At 47.3% G+C, this 14,994-nt stretch overlaps 1 protein-coding gene and 1 long non-coding RNA gene across 5 annotated transcripts in view; both read right to left on the reverse strand.

Annotated features, from left to right (window-relative positions):
• Nucleotides 1-58: 58 nt before the first annotated feature.
• Nucleotides 59-2,846, reverse strand: LOC128077579 (uncharacterized). Its single transcript, XR_008205065.1, has 2 exons — nucleotides 2,399-2,846; nucleotides 59-251 (listed from the first exon to the last, which is right to left on the reverse strand). It is a non-coding gene; the product is annotated as an uncharacterized LOC128077579 (long non-coding RNA).
• A 197-nt stretch (nucleotides 2,847-3,043) lies between these two features.
• PDLIM1 (PDZ and LIM domain 1) overlaps nucleotides 3,044-14,994 on the reverse strand; it is a 36,123-nt gene continuing 24,172 nt past the window's right edge. For 2 of the 4 annotated variants that reach the window (XM_052677000.1, XM_052677003.1), the window contains 5 exons: nucleotides 12,137-12,198; nucleotides 10,716-11,018; nucleotides 8,086-8,240; nucleotides 5,046-5,163; nucleotides 3,044-3,582 (listed from right to left, as the gene is read on the reverse strand). In XM_052677000.1, coding sequence (XP_052532960.1) covers nucleotides 3,396-3,582; nucleotides 5,046-5,163; nucleotides 8,086-8,240; nucleotides 10,716-11,018; nucleotides 12,137-12,198 — 825 coding nt within the window. In that variant the 3' untranslated portion in view covers nucleotides 3,044-3,395. Of the gene's footprint in view, nucleotides 3,583-5,045; nucleotides 5,164-8,085; nucleotides 8,241-10,715; nucleotides 11,019-12,136; nucleotides 12,199-12,381; nucleotides 12,573-14,994 lie in introns of all 4 variants that reach the window. The other 2 variants (XM_052677001.1, XM_052677002.1) reach the window with 2 other exon arrangements.

Consider the following 14,994-nt stretch of genomic DNA (forward strand, 5'->3'; position numbering starts at 1 on the left):
GGGAGAGTTTGAAACTTCAGTGGGTGCAGGTAAATAGATACATTATGCAAAATCCAAATCACTTGGAAGCTTGGTTTTATTCCACAGGTGACAGGAGTGGAAGTAGATAACAAAGCAGGCAAAGTATTTAATTTAGTCACTTTGTGAACATTTGTAGAAGAAGTCTTCTATATAAAAACAGGTTCAGTGTCAAAGGAGTGTTACTTTCTTGCAGGTATGAAATTCTTGCTGTCCTTAGAGCAGTCTGTTACCTTGAGTTGGAGAAAGTCATTTTATATTTGTGGCAGATCCTTATGGAAGTATGGGTAAACAAAACTCTGTTAATGAGTAGACTGACTTTGACCTTTGCCTACTGAAAGCCTTGTCTTCTAATTCTTCCTAAAAATGCGTAGGCTAGCATTAATGCTGAGGGTAGCGTAAGTGAATGAGAGTTGCTGTTCAGTAATGTGTTAGTGAGAGAGATTTGCTTTGTAGAGCTATGGTTCAAAAAAATCAGCCCACTTTCAGAAGGTGAAAACAGTGCAAGTTTTGCACTTACTGCTATAGTTGAATGTAATGCTTGTTGGTTAAAGCAAACAGTATCTTCTTGTCATGACCTTGCATTTCTTAATCCTCCAGTAAAGGAACGTTTTCTTACTTGTTATCCCTCTGAACTATGAAAGGACAATCCTCCCTGAACTTCAGAGAAGGCCAGAGTTGGTGCACTTAATGTCTAAAAGCAAAGTTGGAGGCCTTTTCTGGTGTTTTGGAAAGTGGCCTCATTTTTCACAGGTGCAGAAGTAAATTTGGGACTGAGAATGTAAGGATTCTTAGGCAAGGGTGGGGGCTGATTAAGGCTAACAGTTTTAAATTGTTTTGGAGGAAGTAATGACCACCAGCAGGAAAACTGCTTCAGCTTGATGGACAAATGCTTGAAACGTAGACTTGGAAGCTGTGCTCCTTGTCACATGCTGTGCCTAAACACACTCAGCTATTGTTCCTCCACTGAAGTGGTGGGGGAATGCTGGAGTTGTTAAGACCAAATGCAGGGGCAGAGGGCTGGGACCTCAGTGCATTTCTTACCATGGTGTGTCCATATGCAGAATTTAGGCCATGTCCATGAGGAGCAGCAGGGCACAAGCACCACCTGCTGCACCAGGAGAAAGGGTAGATGTTGCAGTGGCAGGGAGAGGACATAACCAAAATCCCAAGTAAGTCTGTGTTAAAAGTGAGTCTGCTTTGAGCCAAGCTGCACACCCATGTGAGCCAGGCCCTCTTTGGGAGGATGCTTGCTGAAACTGCCCTCACTCTCTTCAACTGGCTGAGTGAAAGTTTCTTATTTCAAACTTAGTTTTTTTTATCCTTCCTGAGTAGGCAGTTGAGCATTGTTGTGGACTTGACCCCACTTTTCCTCGTTTCTCATTGTTAACAAGCCTCAGATGCCAATTGCTAAACTCAAGGGGAATTTGTCAATTACAGTCAAAACTGCAGTTGCCAAATACTTTTTGCTTTGTAAAAAGCTAATGTGTTCCTTTTTTTTCAGTGGGCTGCAACAGCCAGAGCAAAGTCCTCCCTGAGCAATGAATGCAAATTGCCTTGGCGCGCCTGTTCCCATAGTAATAAATTGGATCAACACTGGTATCTGCATTGGAAGTCTCCACTTCCAGCACTGGGCCACAAACCTTTTGTAGTTCCCGGCTACTGCGTCAAGCCCCCCACAATCAGTGTTTTCCCAGCAGTACTGCCAGCCCCCACTGCAGGAGCTTGACTGGGTGATAAAGGGGCCGAGACAAAGTGAAACTTGTCTGTTTACAGCGAGGAGTTGGGGCTGGGGAAATACCAAGCGTGGCTCAGGCTGTTCTGTCCTGGCCCATTGCTGCAAGAGCTGAAGTTGGCTACATTTTGTTGGTGGGAGTTCTACAGTGTGGAAAGATTTCGTGACTGTACCAGGCCCCAGTTCTTGGTGTCACTGCAACACAGATCGAGCATTGGGGCCAGCATTTCCTCCCTGCTCTACAAACACAGGTGGGGGGCCAGGAGCCCACTGAGAAAGTAGGGAGTGTGCAGTGTCTGGGGCAACTGCAGCTGGACAGCCCCAGTTACTACAGGGGATGGGGAACTGCTGCCAGCTACTAGCAGGGTTAGACAGTGGATCAGAGGCTCCTCCCTGCACTGGCAGAAGTTAATTGAACACTCAAATGGCCTTGAAAAGTAACATGTATTTCACAGAAAAATGAGAAGTTTGTGATTGCCTTTTTTTTATAACCCCAAAACAACCACCTATATGACAAACCCTTCCTGACCCACTGAAACCTGTTGCCCAAAGCCTTCCGTGGGACCTGAGCCAACCTCCTGTGCTCTTACCAAACATGTGACCAGCATATTCTTAGTGAACATGAGGGTGATGCCCTGCTCTTACCTGCCAACAGCATCTGGGAGGGCGATGCTACGACTGACCAGGCTCCAGCCCAGCCTGCAGGTGCTGGATAGTGCTGCAGCAGGGAGATTATCACCCTGGGAAAGCATGTTGAGGGGAGGGGAGTAACATCAGTGAGAAGGGGGGTATCATACAAGCAGGCCAGGAAAAAAAAAATTACAATCTCACTTCAGAAATAAAACTACCTGCAGCAGGAGCTGGAAAGTGTATGTATGTGTGCATGTGAGTGGCCTGAGCAAGCTTGGCTTTCCGTAGGTAGGAGCTAGACAAGAATGCCAGCTGAGCTACTGTAATAGCACTCTCTTGTTCATAGAAGGAGCTGAGAAGAGGAGCTAAATACAGTTAGGTTTGTGCATTAAAGCTTTTCAGTGGGAGACAGACTTAAGCATTAGCTCAGCCTTACTCCCAGTGAGATTTGGGATGTTTTAAGGGATTGCACAGGGAAGCAATATAGTTGTGGGGTCCCATGGGATCTGGCCTTTGCCCCATCCCAGCCTGCAATCACTGCTTGTTGCCTGAGACCATTGTGTGCTACTTGGTGATTCCATCCTGCTGCTCTCCAGGGCAGCACCACCACACACAGGGGACCCAGAAGCCCCAGTCAAGGAGAAAGCGGACACTTGCCTGTTGGAGTCACCCTATTTATTGAATGTGAACAGAAAGCAAACAACTGGGATACAGGTGAGCTGTGATCTGACTTTGGCCTCTGCCATGCCTGTGCACTTGGCAGCACAAGGAAGGGAAAAAATAATAATCTGTGTATTAAAAAAAAAAGAGAGAAACAACAGTGAAAGAAAAAAGAATGTTGAATGATTAGTGACACCTTGTGTGTACAGACGGAACTTTCACGTGGCAAGGAAATTCACAGCCGTGTCTAGCATTCCTTATTGCGAAGGAGAGTCGGCAAGGGGCAGGGCAACACTTTCCCTGAAGAGCAGCAGGAGAGGAGCAATCCAAGCTGACTCCACTGCAGCACAGGCTACTTAGGGAAGACAGTGACCACCTCGTAGCCCTCTGGGGGCACCACTCGCTCCCGTGCGTGCTTCTCACAGTAGATTTGATCTTCCACGAAGAAATGTCCTTTCTGCTTGAGGTTGGTGCCGCAGTCACTGCACACGTAGCACTCAGGGTGACGCTGCTTGTCCCGAATCTTCACAAACACCCCTCTGGGGAAGGAACCAGCACTCAGCACCAGCTGTCTGCCAATACAGCCCCCAGTCCAGCATCTCACCATCCCCCCTCCACCTCAGTCTCCCCCTGGTGGATCATTTCCCCTCAACATAGGTCTCACCTCTGCCCAGGTGCTGACAGCACAGAAGAGCAATAGGAAGCCTCCTCTGGAAAGCATGTTCTAGCAAGGACCTCAATTCCACAGGGACAGGTCCTAGTGCTTGTGCTAGCAAGAAGCACTGCAATAGCAGCAATAGGCAAAAGCAGAAGGCAGGTAACAGCCTTCAAACACCCAGGGAGAAAAAAACAGGATCAGCTTGACCATCAGGTGGGGTGTAAGCTCCAGGTACGTCCCAAACAACCAGGTTTTAGACCACATGTTGAAGTGACTGCCACCACCACCAGAGAGGCACAGCCAGCCACTGCCCTCTGCTAAGGACTGCCTGCTCAGAGCAGGGGCACAAGCCAACCAGATCCTGACTGGTCTCAGACTCGCTGTCCCACTCAGCATGGACAAGCTCTGGCTTCCCAGACTGACCCAACAAATCTAAGAAGAACTACACAGCAACTTGCAAACTACCAGCAACAGCAGCACAAGTTGCCAGCAGCATTTGTTCCATCAGCCATCTAGATTTTTCATCATTCTTTACTTTTTAAAGCTGGTCATAGTCCTGTGCTTTCACTCCAGCTGTACGTGGCTGGCACAGTAATTGTATGATTTGTCTCTGATTCACATTTATAGCCTATGGATTGCTTCTGCAACAACTGTGATAGTCCTTGGAGATGGAGGCATGCCAGGCCCATGCAACTGCAGTGTGCTCCGTCTCACAGTAGCACAACACTGCAGCTGACAAAGCTGAACTCCTCCATAACAATGCAGGTGGGCATCCAGCATTCACCCCTGGAGCTAAGTAGGTTGCAGTAAGTGAAGGCTAAGTAGGAAATGAGAGCAGAGGAAAATGTGGCTGAAAGCCTAGAGAGTATATCAGAGATAGAGGTTGGTTGTGCTGTCACAGCAGCTCTGTGCTAGAAGTCAGACATACCCCACAAAACCAACAAACATTAACTGCATAGATCCATTGGGAGATGTGTGGTACTGCGTTGGCACAGGAGCAGAAGGCAGCTCTCCAAGCTCACTGCACCCAGCTGCCAGGGCAGGACACCGCTCCATGGCTGGGAGCAATAGGACATGAAAATCATTAAACACATTGGCCTCAAATGGAAAGTTCACTTTACCTCTAAGTGCTATTAACAGATTTCTGGTAGGAAGCAAAACAACAGCACTGAGGCTGTCTCAAAGGGATTTGCTTTGACATGGAACGGTAGAGGGAAACCCAATTCCTGCCTCGCTGCCGAATTTACAGGGTGAGCACTACCAAAGCTGGTGAGAACACACATGCTGGGCTGGACCCTGGGTGCACAGGCACAGGTTGCTTGCCTTGGGGACAGGCTTACTTACACAATGCCAGATCCACACTTGTCACACATGGGCAGCTTCTGGGCATTCCCAATCGATGAGGCCACCTTTGTGGTGGGAGCCTTGACGCTCCTAAATCCAGATGGTTTGCTGGGATCTCCTGGGGGTGGAAGGAGAGTGCTTCAGAGCATGTGAGATGCGTGACTCCAGGCTTCTCCCAAGCAGATGCTCTGCTAGGGAGGGGTGATGTCCTTCAACATCAGCTTTGAGGCAAAAATTCATGCATGGGAAGGAGGAAGGGACTTAGGGTGTGCAGGGAGTGGTGTGAGAAGGGACACAGCTGATCCTGGCTCTGGAAACCCAGGGCCTGAGACAGTGGGCCCTAAGATGAGATACTGCCCTTTCTCATCTTAAAAGCCCATCAGATATTGGCTAACACATCTCGCATGCACAGAGATTCGAAGCAAAAGCAAAGTCTCAGCCTCAGAAGCATCAGAGCCTGCTTGCCGTGTTCTGAGCACACACTCAAGCCAATGGCTAGATTTGGGTTCAGAAAGAGGAAGTGGGTGTCCCAGCAGTCAGTAAGGCCTTCAAAGCCTTTTCCTCTCCGCTGTCTGGTGTAGAGTGTTGTGCTCCCCTCACAGCTCCTTGGTTAACTCCTTGTTGCAGGGATATGGAGCATGTGGCACACTCCAGGGGCGAAAATACCTCCCAATTGCAGGACTTTCAAAGAAGACATCTGGATGCCTACAAAAGTAGTGGATCCTAGATGCTGGATAGGAGGCAAGCCTTTAAATATCTGCAGTCAAAAGGAAACCTCTAACAAAATGATACCATTGATACAACTAGCATTATCTATGTGACTTTCACCTGTACCAGGCAAGAGCAGAAGAAGGGATGCAGATTCCCACAATGTCACAAAAGGACAGAGGAGGCTGTTGAGCAGACATGTCAGCCTCCCCCAGTGAAGTGGCGCGAAACCCTTCTGACTATTGCCAAGCCAAAGTACACCCACTGATCCTTTTGGAGTGGAAAAAGAATCCTGGAGAGGCTCACCCCAGTGAACAGCAAGGTCTGAGACATTTCACAACCCAGGGCAGCACCACTGGCAGAGAATCAAGGGAAAAAGCTGGGGCACTGCCCACCCCACCTCACTGTCACCCAGCCTAAGTGCCACTGCATTGCCTTACCAGCCACAAACAGTGCACCCCACGTTGAGCTTACAGCTGTTTCTCCTTCACAGCAGCATTTGGCTCAGGGGCTTGCACTAGCTCAGTGCTGAGTGTGAGGTGCCCTAATGGGGACAGAAGCCCGTGGACCCTTCAATCACACCAGGAGGCACCTGGCTGCTACCTCCATCGCTGGCAGCGATCCTTGCTGAGAAGGAAGAAGCAACCACATTTTCAGGTTCTACCCTATCCCCCTGCTTGCTCCTGCTTTGAACAGCACTTTGTCCACATTAGTAACACTGATGGCACATTTTTCAATCTCTAAAGGAATTGGCTTAACAAAATGCCTGAGGAAACATAACTTGTTCCACTCTCTGAAACACCCTAAGCCTCAGCATGCAGACTCAAGTCTAAACAGAGAGCAGCCACGATGCTTCCCCACACCAGCAGCCACACACAGATCCCATCCTTTCAGCTGGTGTGGATCAGCATAGTCCATGCCTCTGGCAACGCTGCAAGGACTGGTCCTGGCTGGGAGATGACAGCTCTCTGCTGCTGCTCACAAGCCAATGCCTGAAGACAAGCTCAGAGGAGCATCCCACAGAAGGTGCCACTTATTGCCAAGGATGCTATCTCAGCCAGGAACAGTAGTGTGTGAGCCAGGGCACCATCTCCTCTGGGGCTGCATAACCTTGCTGTGTATGGGTGATTACAGCTCACAGCAGAGCAATACCCAAGCCTATCCTGGCCTGTGATCAAGCAGGCAAACCTCATGCCAGAGAATCCCAGTAATGCTGCAAATCTTCAAAGACTGATAAACTAGAGAGGCTTTTGCTTATCTTCTTCAGCACTACTAAGCACAGAGGGGGACCTTGGATGCGTGAGAAGTCCTGGCTCCTCCAGTCCCTTCCACGCAGGAGTTGAACCCTGGGAGGTAAGCTGCAAACACTCATTATTAAGATCCTTTCAGATAGAAATTTTAACAGTAAAGACTCAAAAATCCTATTTTCTCTTTTCCTATTGTTTCCTTACTTCCTTCATTTTACTGTTCCCTTACAGATCACTTAGGTCTAACAGCATTTGGCTGAGCTGTTTTCCTTTCTGATATCTCAGCACCACGCTTTTGTTGGATGAAATTGAATACTCTACTGCAAGCCATTAACACAACAGATGAAGTCTCAACTGGTTTAAGAAGGGGAAAAAAAAACCTCATTCCTGGAATTCTTTCCCTAATTATTTGTTTATTTTACTCTATTTAAAGGGAGAAGGGAGTATGATTTGGCTCCCACCTAAGTTAATCAGAGTTTTTATCTAGAAGCCTATAGCCTTGAACTACATGCTGTCCAGATGTCAGATTATGAGCGCCAAGCAGCACAAGATTTTCACAGGTCTAAAACTGCAAACTGATTGCTGTAACCTTGCTTCCAAATTTTTTATATTCAGTAGCAGAAGATCCTTTTTTCTCCTGTCAAAGGATGGCACCCAGAAACATTAAGATTCACTAAAGAATACTATCTTGTATTACCTGTTGTCATAAATCTAAGATGGTCCTTAAATTGGTAAATATTTTCCAATAAGGGCAAAACTTGGGACAGTCTGGAAGGCTTTTGCAACTTCTAGAATTCCTTAAGAACTAAATGCAGCAGGGTTTTATTTCTTGAGCATTCAGTCAATGAATGAGTAACAATATGTGCCCATAGACATCAAAACTAGCTGCAGAGAAGAAATTTAAGAGTAACGTCAGTGAAAGGGACCACAGTTTTTGTGGAAGTCACCTGTACATACTACTTTGAAGAAACAACAGCTAAGGAAGGAGAAGAAAGTTTGAGACATTACTCTGAGGCCATCATACACAGCCCAAGGAAAGGCTGAAAGAAAGGGTGCACCCAGGCTGGGTGCTCAGGAGGGCTTACCTTTCTCCTCTGACTCCAAGATCTCCTGCAGCACTAGGAAGGAAGCAGACTGCCTGGGTGGCTCATGCGATTCTTGGTTCTCCTGGAGCATCTTGTAAACCTCAGAGTCTCTGTCTATGGCAATGCTGCCTGAGGGATGGCTGTGCTGATCTAAACTGAGGAAGGAAGAGAAAACACTTGTTCAATGGCTAAACACTACAGCCAGTCCCTCTAGCAAAACCATCGCAATGCATCACGTGACTGAGAGACGAACGTGCAAACAAGAGGCAGAACAGGATGCCATGAGACACAGAGGTGCCGGATGTGCTCGCAGAAGACAGCTGCAGCCCCCAGGACTGAGGTGCTGGGCCACCCATGCACACTGCTGTCATCAGGTTCTCACCACCCCTGGCCAGCCCCAGCGCATTCCCTCTGCTTCCCAATTGCTGCTTACTCCAGAAACTGTCTTACTGTCCAGGAACCAGGAAATAACACGTGCTGGGACAGGAGTCCCACATAGAAGCTTTGCCACCACTGTGCAGCCCCCATACACCTAAACCACCTGAGACTGCTACCTTACACTGCCGTGACTCTCAAATTCAATAAATTTTATTTCTTAGAAAAATATGCATCTTTGCAAGCACGTTATGAAGTGGTAGTGAAAGCCACCTTCACTCAGTAACAGCTGCAGGATCCAGATAAAGGATCCTCTGTTTGGAAATAGTTGGAAATAGTGTTTCAAGTGGGCATTATGTCCACTCCCAACTCGAGAACTTTGCTAATTCTCACTGGAGCAGGAAGCACACTAGACTTGCAAGCATCTGAATCCTGGAAGCCTAAATCCCACTTACTGAAGATTTTCACCCTGAATAAAACAAGATCCCTTCAATTACACAGACAATGTTCTAGATTATCCCAAATGAATCCATGCTCCACATTACATTCACCTTATATAAACTGATGTACTCCCTTCACTGTCCACCTCCAAAATCATTGGAGAGGAAGGCAGTCCTTGGAGTGTGCACACTAACAATGTCTCACAAACATGCATTCAAAAGCAAAGGCTCTATCATCTGAACAAGCAGGAGAGTCAAACAAAGCCATTGCATTTCAACCATGCATTTTGATGGTATGCAAAACATACAGATCAGCTCTTCCAGAGATGTACCAGATAGATACGCTTGCATATACAAAATTTCAGAAAAAAATATATTAAAAAAACCCCAATTGCTCAAATTTATATTCTGAAGAGTGAAATACCTCCAATTGTCAGAGCAGGGAATAACTACAGTACTCACACAAGAACAAAACAGAACCCAACAAACAGCACATGCATCTTTTGAAGGGCCAAGGACACAGCGCTGTAATGCCTGCAGTAACAGGTCTCCACACCAGCAGATTTATGCTATCTGCTGTCACAAAGGCACTTCATCTGCTGCAAACACCACCAAATGGTGCCCTTGCCCAAAACAGCTTTGTAACACACAGCTCCAGCACCCCTCTCTACTGGTACCTCCAACCCCAACAATTATGACTAGATTTCAATGCTTCTAGTGCAGGAAACTCGCAATACTGATGGAATAACACTGCTTTAAAACAGAGCTTTAAAACTGGCAAGATGATGGTATTAAGAAGACATAAAGGCTGTCTCACACAGCATCTTCAGAAAAGCAGTCTTTTCATTACTAATGTGATTCCATTATTACACGTGAACACATTTTGTCAAGCTTATAAAAGTCTTAAAGCTGGGCTACAGGGAGATCTTGTAGTCGCTTTTGTTGTCTCCTTTGTTAGCAGCATCAGCCACCCAGCAAAGCTGCCCAGCCAATATGCCTGCTCCTGGGGAACACAGGATCACCTACAGCCCAACTGGTGACTCATAGCAAGTAACTGCTCTGAGCAATAATACAGCTGCAAATCCATTGCATCCTGCCATCACTTGGCAGCTGTCACACAGCAAAGCCTGCCCATAGGAGCCTGTGGACCAGGACACCAACCTGCCTGTTTCTAAGCATGTGGTGCTCAGCCAAGGAGGGGACCATAAGGGTTAAGGAACCATGAGATCCATGGGGCCAGCTCCTAAGCACCTCTGAAGAGCTCTACCTCAGTTGGAGGTGTTCTCTGCACACCTGCCACCCACCTGGGCTACTCCAAACCCATAAGCTTTGCCAGACAAAGAGGGAAACACGCAGGACCTGTTTCACCTGGAAATTAAGCTCCTCACACACAGCCATGGCCCAGCCAGGCAAACTAAACCACAGCTGACCACATACAGACACATGTAGCAGCACCCAGCTGCAAACAACAGTCATTTTGGTTTGGGAGAAAAAAAAAGCAGCTGTTGGGATAAACACCCTCCCACAGAAAATCCATCCATTGCAAGTGGATCCTCCAGGAATATCCCTTAACTCCTCGCTGTATGCAGTACCAGACACATGGGCAGGCTGAAATGATGTTTTGGTGCTTGACACAAACACAATGCAGAGAAAGCTCCTGTGAAGTCATGCACTGCCCTTGGGAAGGTGAAATGTAAGTGCTCCCTCATGACCAACCAGCACTGGGAGCCACAGACAGAGACAAGGCACTTGTGGACACTGAGACGCAGATGAGTGGATGCTCTGTGCTGGCTATGGAAGTGGCAGGCAGGTTACCTGGGGAAATCAGGGCTGATGGAAGAGATCTGCCCCTGCAGGGAATCCATGATGTTGCTCTGCGAATAGAGCTGCAGGGGAGAATTGAACTGCACATGCAGCACCTTCAGTCCTGGCACCTCCACCTCCACAGGGCTTTTAGGGCAGGCCTGGGCCGCGTGCTTCAGCTGCTCCGGCCCCACACGAACCTGGCTGGACAGGGCACCAGGGCTGTGCCTGCCCCGTGCCTCCACACTGGGTGACTGCAGCGGGTTATAGACAGAGGCAAAGGGAGCCTGCTGCGCACCCATTGGCGAGCGGCGGCTGTAGGCACACACCCATGTGCAATGAGCAGCACGGGTTGCGTTTGTTTGGGATGCGTTTGTATTTTATGTGGTGGAATTGAAGGAAAGACGCAGAGGAGGAAGAAAGGAAAGAATTCAGAAGTTAATGGAGAGCTAAATCAATACTCCAAGTGAAATAAACAGAATACTGCCTGTTGCTTCTGCCGGAGGGACACACCACTGCATTCATCACTTTACATTAAAGGCCTTCAGCTGATGCTTTAGCTGCTGCCTCCTTGCTCCAGGTGTGTCCACACACTAAGCAAACCACAGCCATTCCACTCACAACAGCAATGAAGACATGGCAGCAGGACTGAGCATTCAGCCACAGCCTTGCTGTCCACCCTCACTGCTGCCCCTCCCAATTTGGTCTGGGCACCCTGCTGAGCAGCCACTGCACCTCCAATTCCAAAAGAGTTCAGTGGCATGGCTTCTCCCTGTCCTTCTTGCCTCCTTTGCAAGATCGAACTCTGCAATACTATTTATTTGCCTCATTTACAAATTGCATCAAACAGTCCAGGCTTCCAGGGAGCGCTCTCTCCTGGAGGGGACTTCAGACTACATCAGATGGAATTTGGCTGCAAATGGTCCCAACATGTTAACATAAAGCCAGATTTCTTTTCTCCCTGCCATCCCTAACTCAGTCACTGAATGTGGGGTGAGAAGCAAACACCCAGCACCTTGCCCACCAGCTGCAACATATGCAGCTTTCAGAAAGCTTCTGCTTTATGGCTTCCAACCAAAAAAAAACCAAAAAAACAACAAAAAAAACCTTGGACATTCAGGAACAAAAAGTTCCCATGGTGAAGTTATGGTTGTTACTCAAGTAGAACCACAAAGCTTTCAAGATTGAGATCATTTTAAGTCTCATTCATAAAATTATTCACACCACTACGAAAAGTTTCATCTAGATATTAAAGCTTGTGAGAAAAACTGAGTCTGATAATAAAAATAGGAAGGTCAAAGCCTGTCTGTGAGCACCAGGCCAGTTGGGAGCCAGGATGGATGTTCTTCCTGCTCTAGCTGCACCCTTCCTGCCCAGCACAGTCACAATGAGATACCCGCTGTACAAAGAGCTCACAGTGAGCTGTCAGGCACCTGTTCAGACCAGCAGGCTTGCACGTCATGCTGAATGCACATGGAAACTGCGTCGGTCTCTGCTAAACAAAGAAACACAAGAGCATTAATTTCATCTCTGCATCGTGTAAGACGTTCCCCACTCCCAGGAGATTTGTCCCTGGGTGCTGCATCCACTCTTGCCAGTCCGCTCCATCCCCTGTCCTGAAAGAGAGCTGTTACATTTCCCCAGCTGGACAGAGCTCAGAGGCATGGACGATACTTACAGCTTGCTGGGCTCAGGGGGCCCAGGCGATGTCTTTGACTCCACAGCATTGTTGAAGGTCTGGAGATTTTCTGAGGAGTAGAGGCCCGCCGGGCTGTTGTACTGAGCAGTGATCACCTTGGGGGCAGAAGCCGTGGCAGCAGTGAAGGGGACCGCGCTCCGGTTGTGTGCGCTTCCTATGTGCCTTATTTCCTGCATGCAAAGGAGCAAAGGCACAAGTCAGAGGTGCTCAGGCGTGCAGGGGGATGTGGCAGGCAGCCCAGAGCATGCAGCTGCTGCAAGGGTCACGCTGAAATGTGGTGGCACCTGGGAGCTCACTGCCCCAAAGAAGATGAGTGTCCTCAACATGTTGGCAGAGCCCGTCTCCATCCTGGATGGCCAACATGGCCTCTTCAGGCTGGCACTCAGGAGGTCATGCAGGTAATGCACCAGGAATGCAAGATCTCCGAAATGCAGTGACAGTACGAGATCAGCTGCTGCACACCTGGAAGCTCTGCAAAGCTATGGTGAGGCACAGGGCCCACCTTTTCATGTAAGACTACAGATTTTAAGTATTCCCTGCAAATCCTGAAAGTAATTTCAATGGAAAGTGAAGATTGATGGGCAGACAGAAGAGCACTCTTCAACAGCAGCTGAAAGGCTGATTTTCCCAAGACAAGGGCACACCAAAAAGAAGGAATCTGACATTATAAATGTACTAGACTACATCTGCTCCTTCAGCAAAGATTGGTCTCACAGCATTCTTTCATGAACAACTTAGAACTATCTGAACAAAAAACAGAAGAGGTGGGAAGATGACAGTTGTTAACACAAAGGACTGCCCACAGGCAGCAGTGGCTAAATGCCTCGACAAGATCAGAGACCTCCTTAACATCAGAAGAATCACCCAGACATTCTGGGCTTGCTGCAAATTGGAGCTTCCAGAGGCATTAGTGGATAACTTAGCAGAAAATTCCAGACAAATATGATGTAAAAACAAAAAAAACAACAAACCACAATTCTGAATCACATGCAGTTCTAACAAAAATGGGGAAATTGGTAGCCCTATCTTCAGCTCAGCAGGCTGGGAACCACAGCCCTAGGGCAAAGCTAACAGCACCCAAGGCTTGCTCTTCCTGGAGAAAGTGCTTAGCAAAAGCAAGGAGGGAAAACAATGAGGCCTCAACAGAGAAGGCAAAAGAAAGTCCACAGAGGTGACTGAAATATTCAGTGCTGAAAGATGGCACTAAAATGTGCATTTTGAGAAGTCTGGGTCAGAGGCTGGGAATGGCTTCATTACAGGGCTTGCGCCCACTGGCACAGGATCAAACAGGGCCCTTCTCAAATATGCTGGGCCCACACTTCGTTGTCATAATTGGCACCACCAGTTTGCTTCCCACTCCATACACATGCTGACTTCTACACCAAGGAAGTGAGCTTTCACTGTCCTTTCAGTGTCTCATGGCTCTCGTTCGATAGAGCTATAGTTACAGAATAAACACTCATTAGAAACAAGCATGACTAAATTCCCCTATAGAGCTTTCTTAAAATTGCTTTTATGCCTCAAGATTTCCTTACGCAGCTGGCTAATGTCCCTGAACTGACAAATGGGAGTCACCTTGTTCAATGGCACACACAAGGCACACACAGGAACCCTTGTAGAAGAGGAGTACAGGTCCAAACACACTCATGAGATACGAGTCATGTGCAATCCAGTGGGGTAGCTCAAGAAGTTCAGGTGTGGGATGATGGGATTGCTCTCCCACAGCTTTCTGGCCAACACAAATGGAAATCAGCCATGAAACTTTCCCACACACCAAAGGAAGACAGACCCTGGAGTAATTAGCTAATCTCCTTTGTTACAATCTCATTCAAAGTGCTCATAAAAATAGTCTTTCCCATGGCAGAAACTGTGGATATTAGCAAAAAATAATAATTACTTCAGCCTGTAAATCACACCATGGGGAAAAGTATCAGTGCTCTTTTTATCAGCATTAAATGCATATGTTAGAACACCATTCTGAGGCAGCAAGTGGGAGAGAGTATATGCAGACATACATATAAGTAGTCAGTTTAATGAAAGATAGAGGCAAAAGTTTTAGGCTAAAGAAATTATACTCTTAGGTCACATAGGCTCAAAGATTAAATCATATCACAATCTGTATTGTGCAAACACTTCAGTATTAACCAAGAATTAGAGAAAAGGAAGTAATTTAGTTTTTTGTTTGTTTGTTTTTAATTTCTAGCTTCCTAAGGAAGGTTTCCTTAGGAAAGTCAAGCAGTTTCTTAAGACATCTCAATTACATGCTCTACACGCATGTGGACACGTTCACATCCCGACCAAGGACTTCGCATCTGTCAACCAAGCTCCAATCAGTCTGACAGCATGACAGAAGCCTGAAGGACCATTAAGCATCCACAAACATTGAGAAAACAGGGACCTGGATAGAGGAAAAAGATGGAAATCACATTAGTGCCTGGACTCAACTGCAAATTGTGCTCAGGCACTGAAGCCACGTTGGAAGTTTCTGATTACTTGCCACCAGGTAAGTTTTCTGCTGTTTAATAACGTTCAAGTCTAAGCTTCCAGAAGCACCAGGACATCTGTAGCAGTGCTCACAAAGCTAAAATCCAT

The sequence above is a fragment of the Tympanuchus pallidicinctus genome, unplaced genomic scaffold (genome assembly GCF_026119805.1).
Source record: "Tympanuchus pallidicinctus isolate F22 unplaced genomic scaffold, pur_lepc_1.0 scaffold16, whole genome shotgun sequence".
In the NCBI taxonomy this organism is placed as follows: domain Eukaryota; kingdom Metazoa; phylum Chordata; class Aves; order Galliformes; family Phasianidae; genus Tympanuchus; species Tympanuchus pallidicinctus.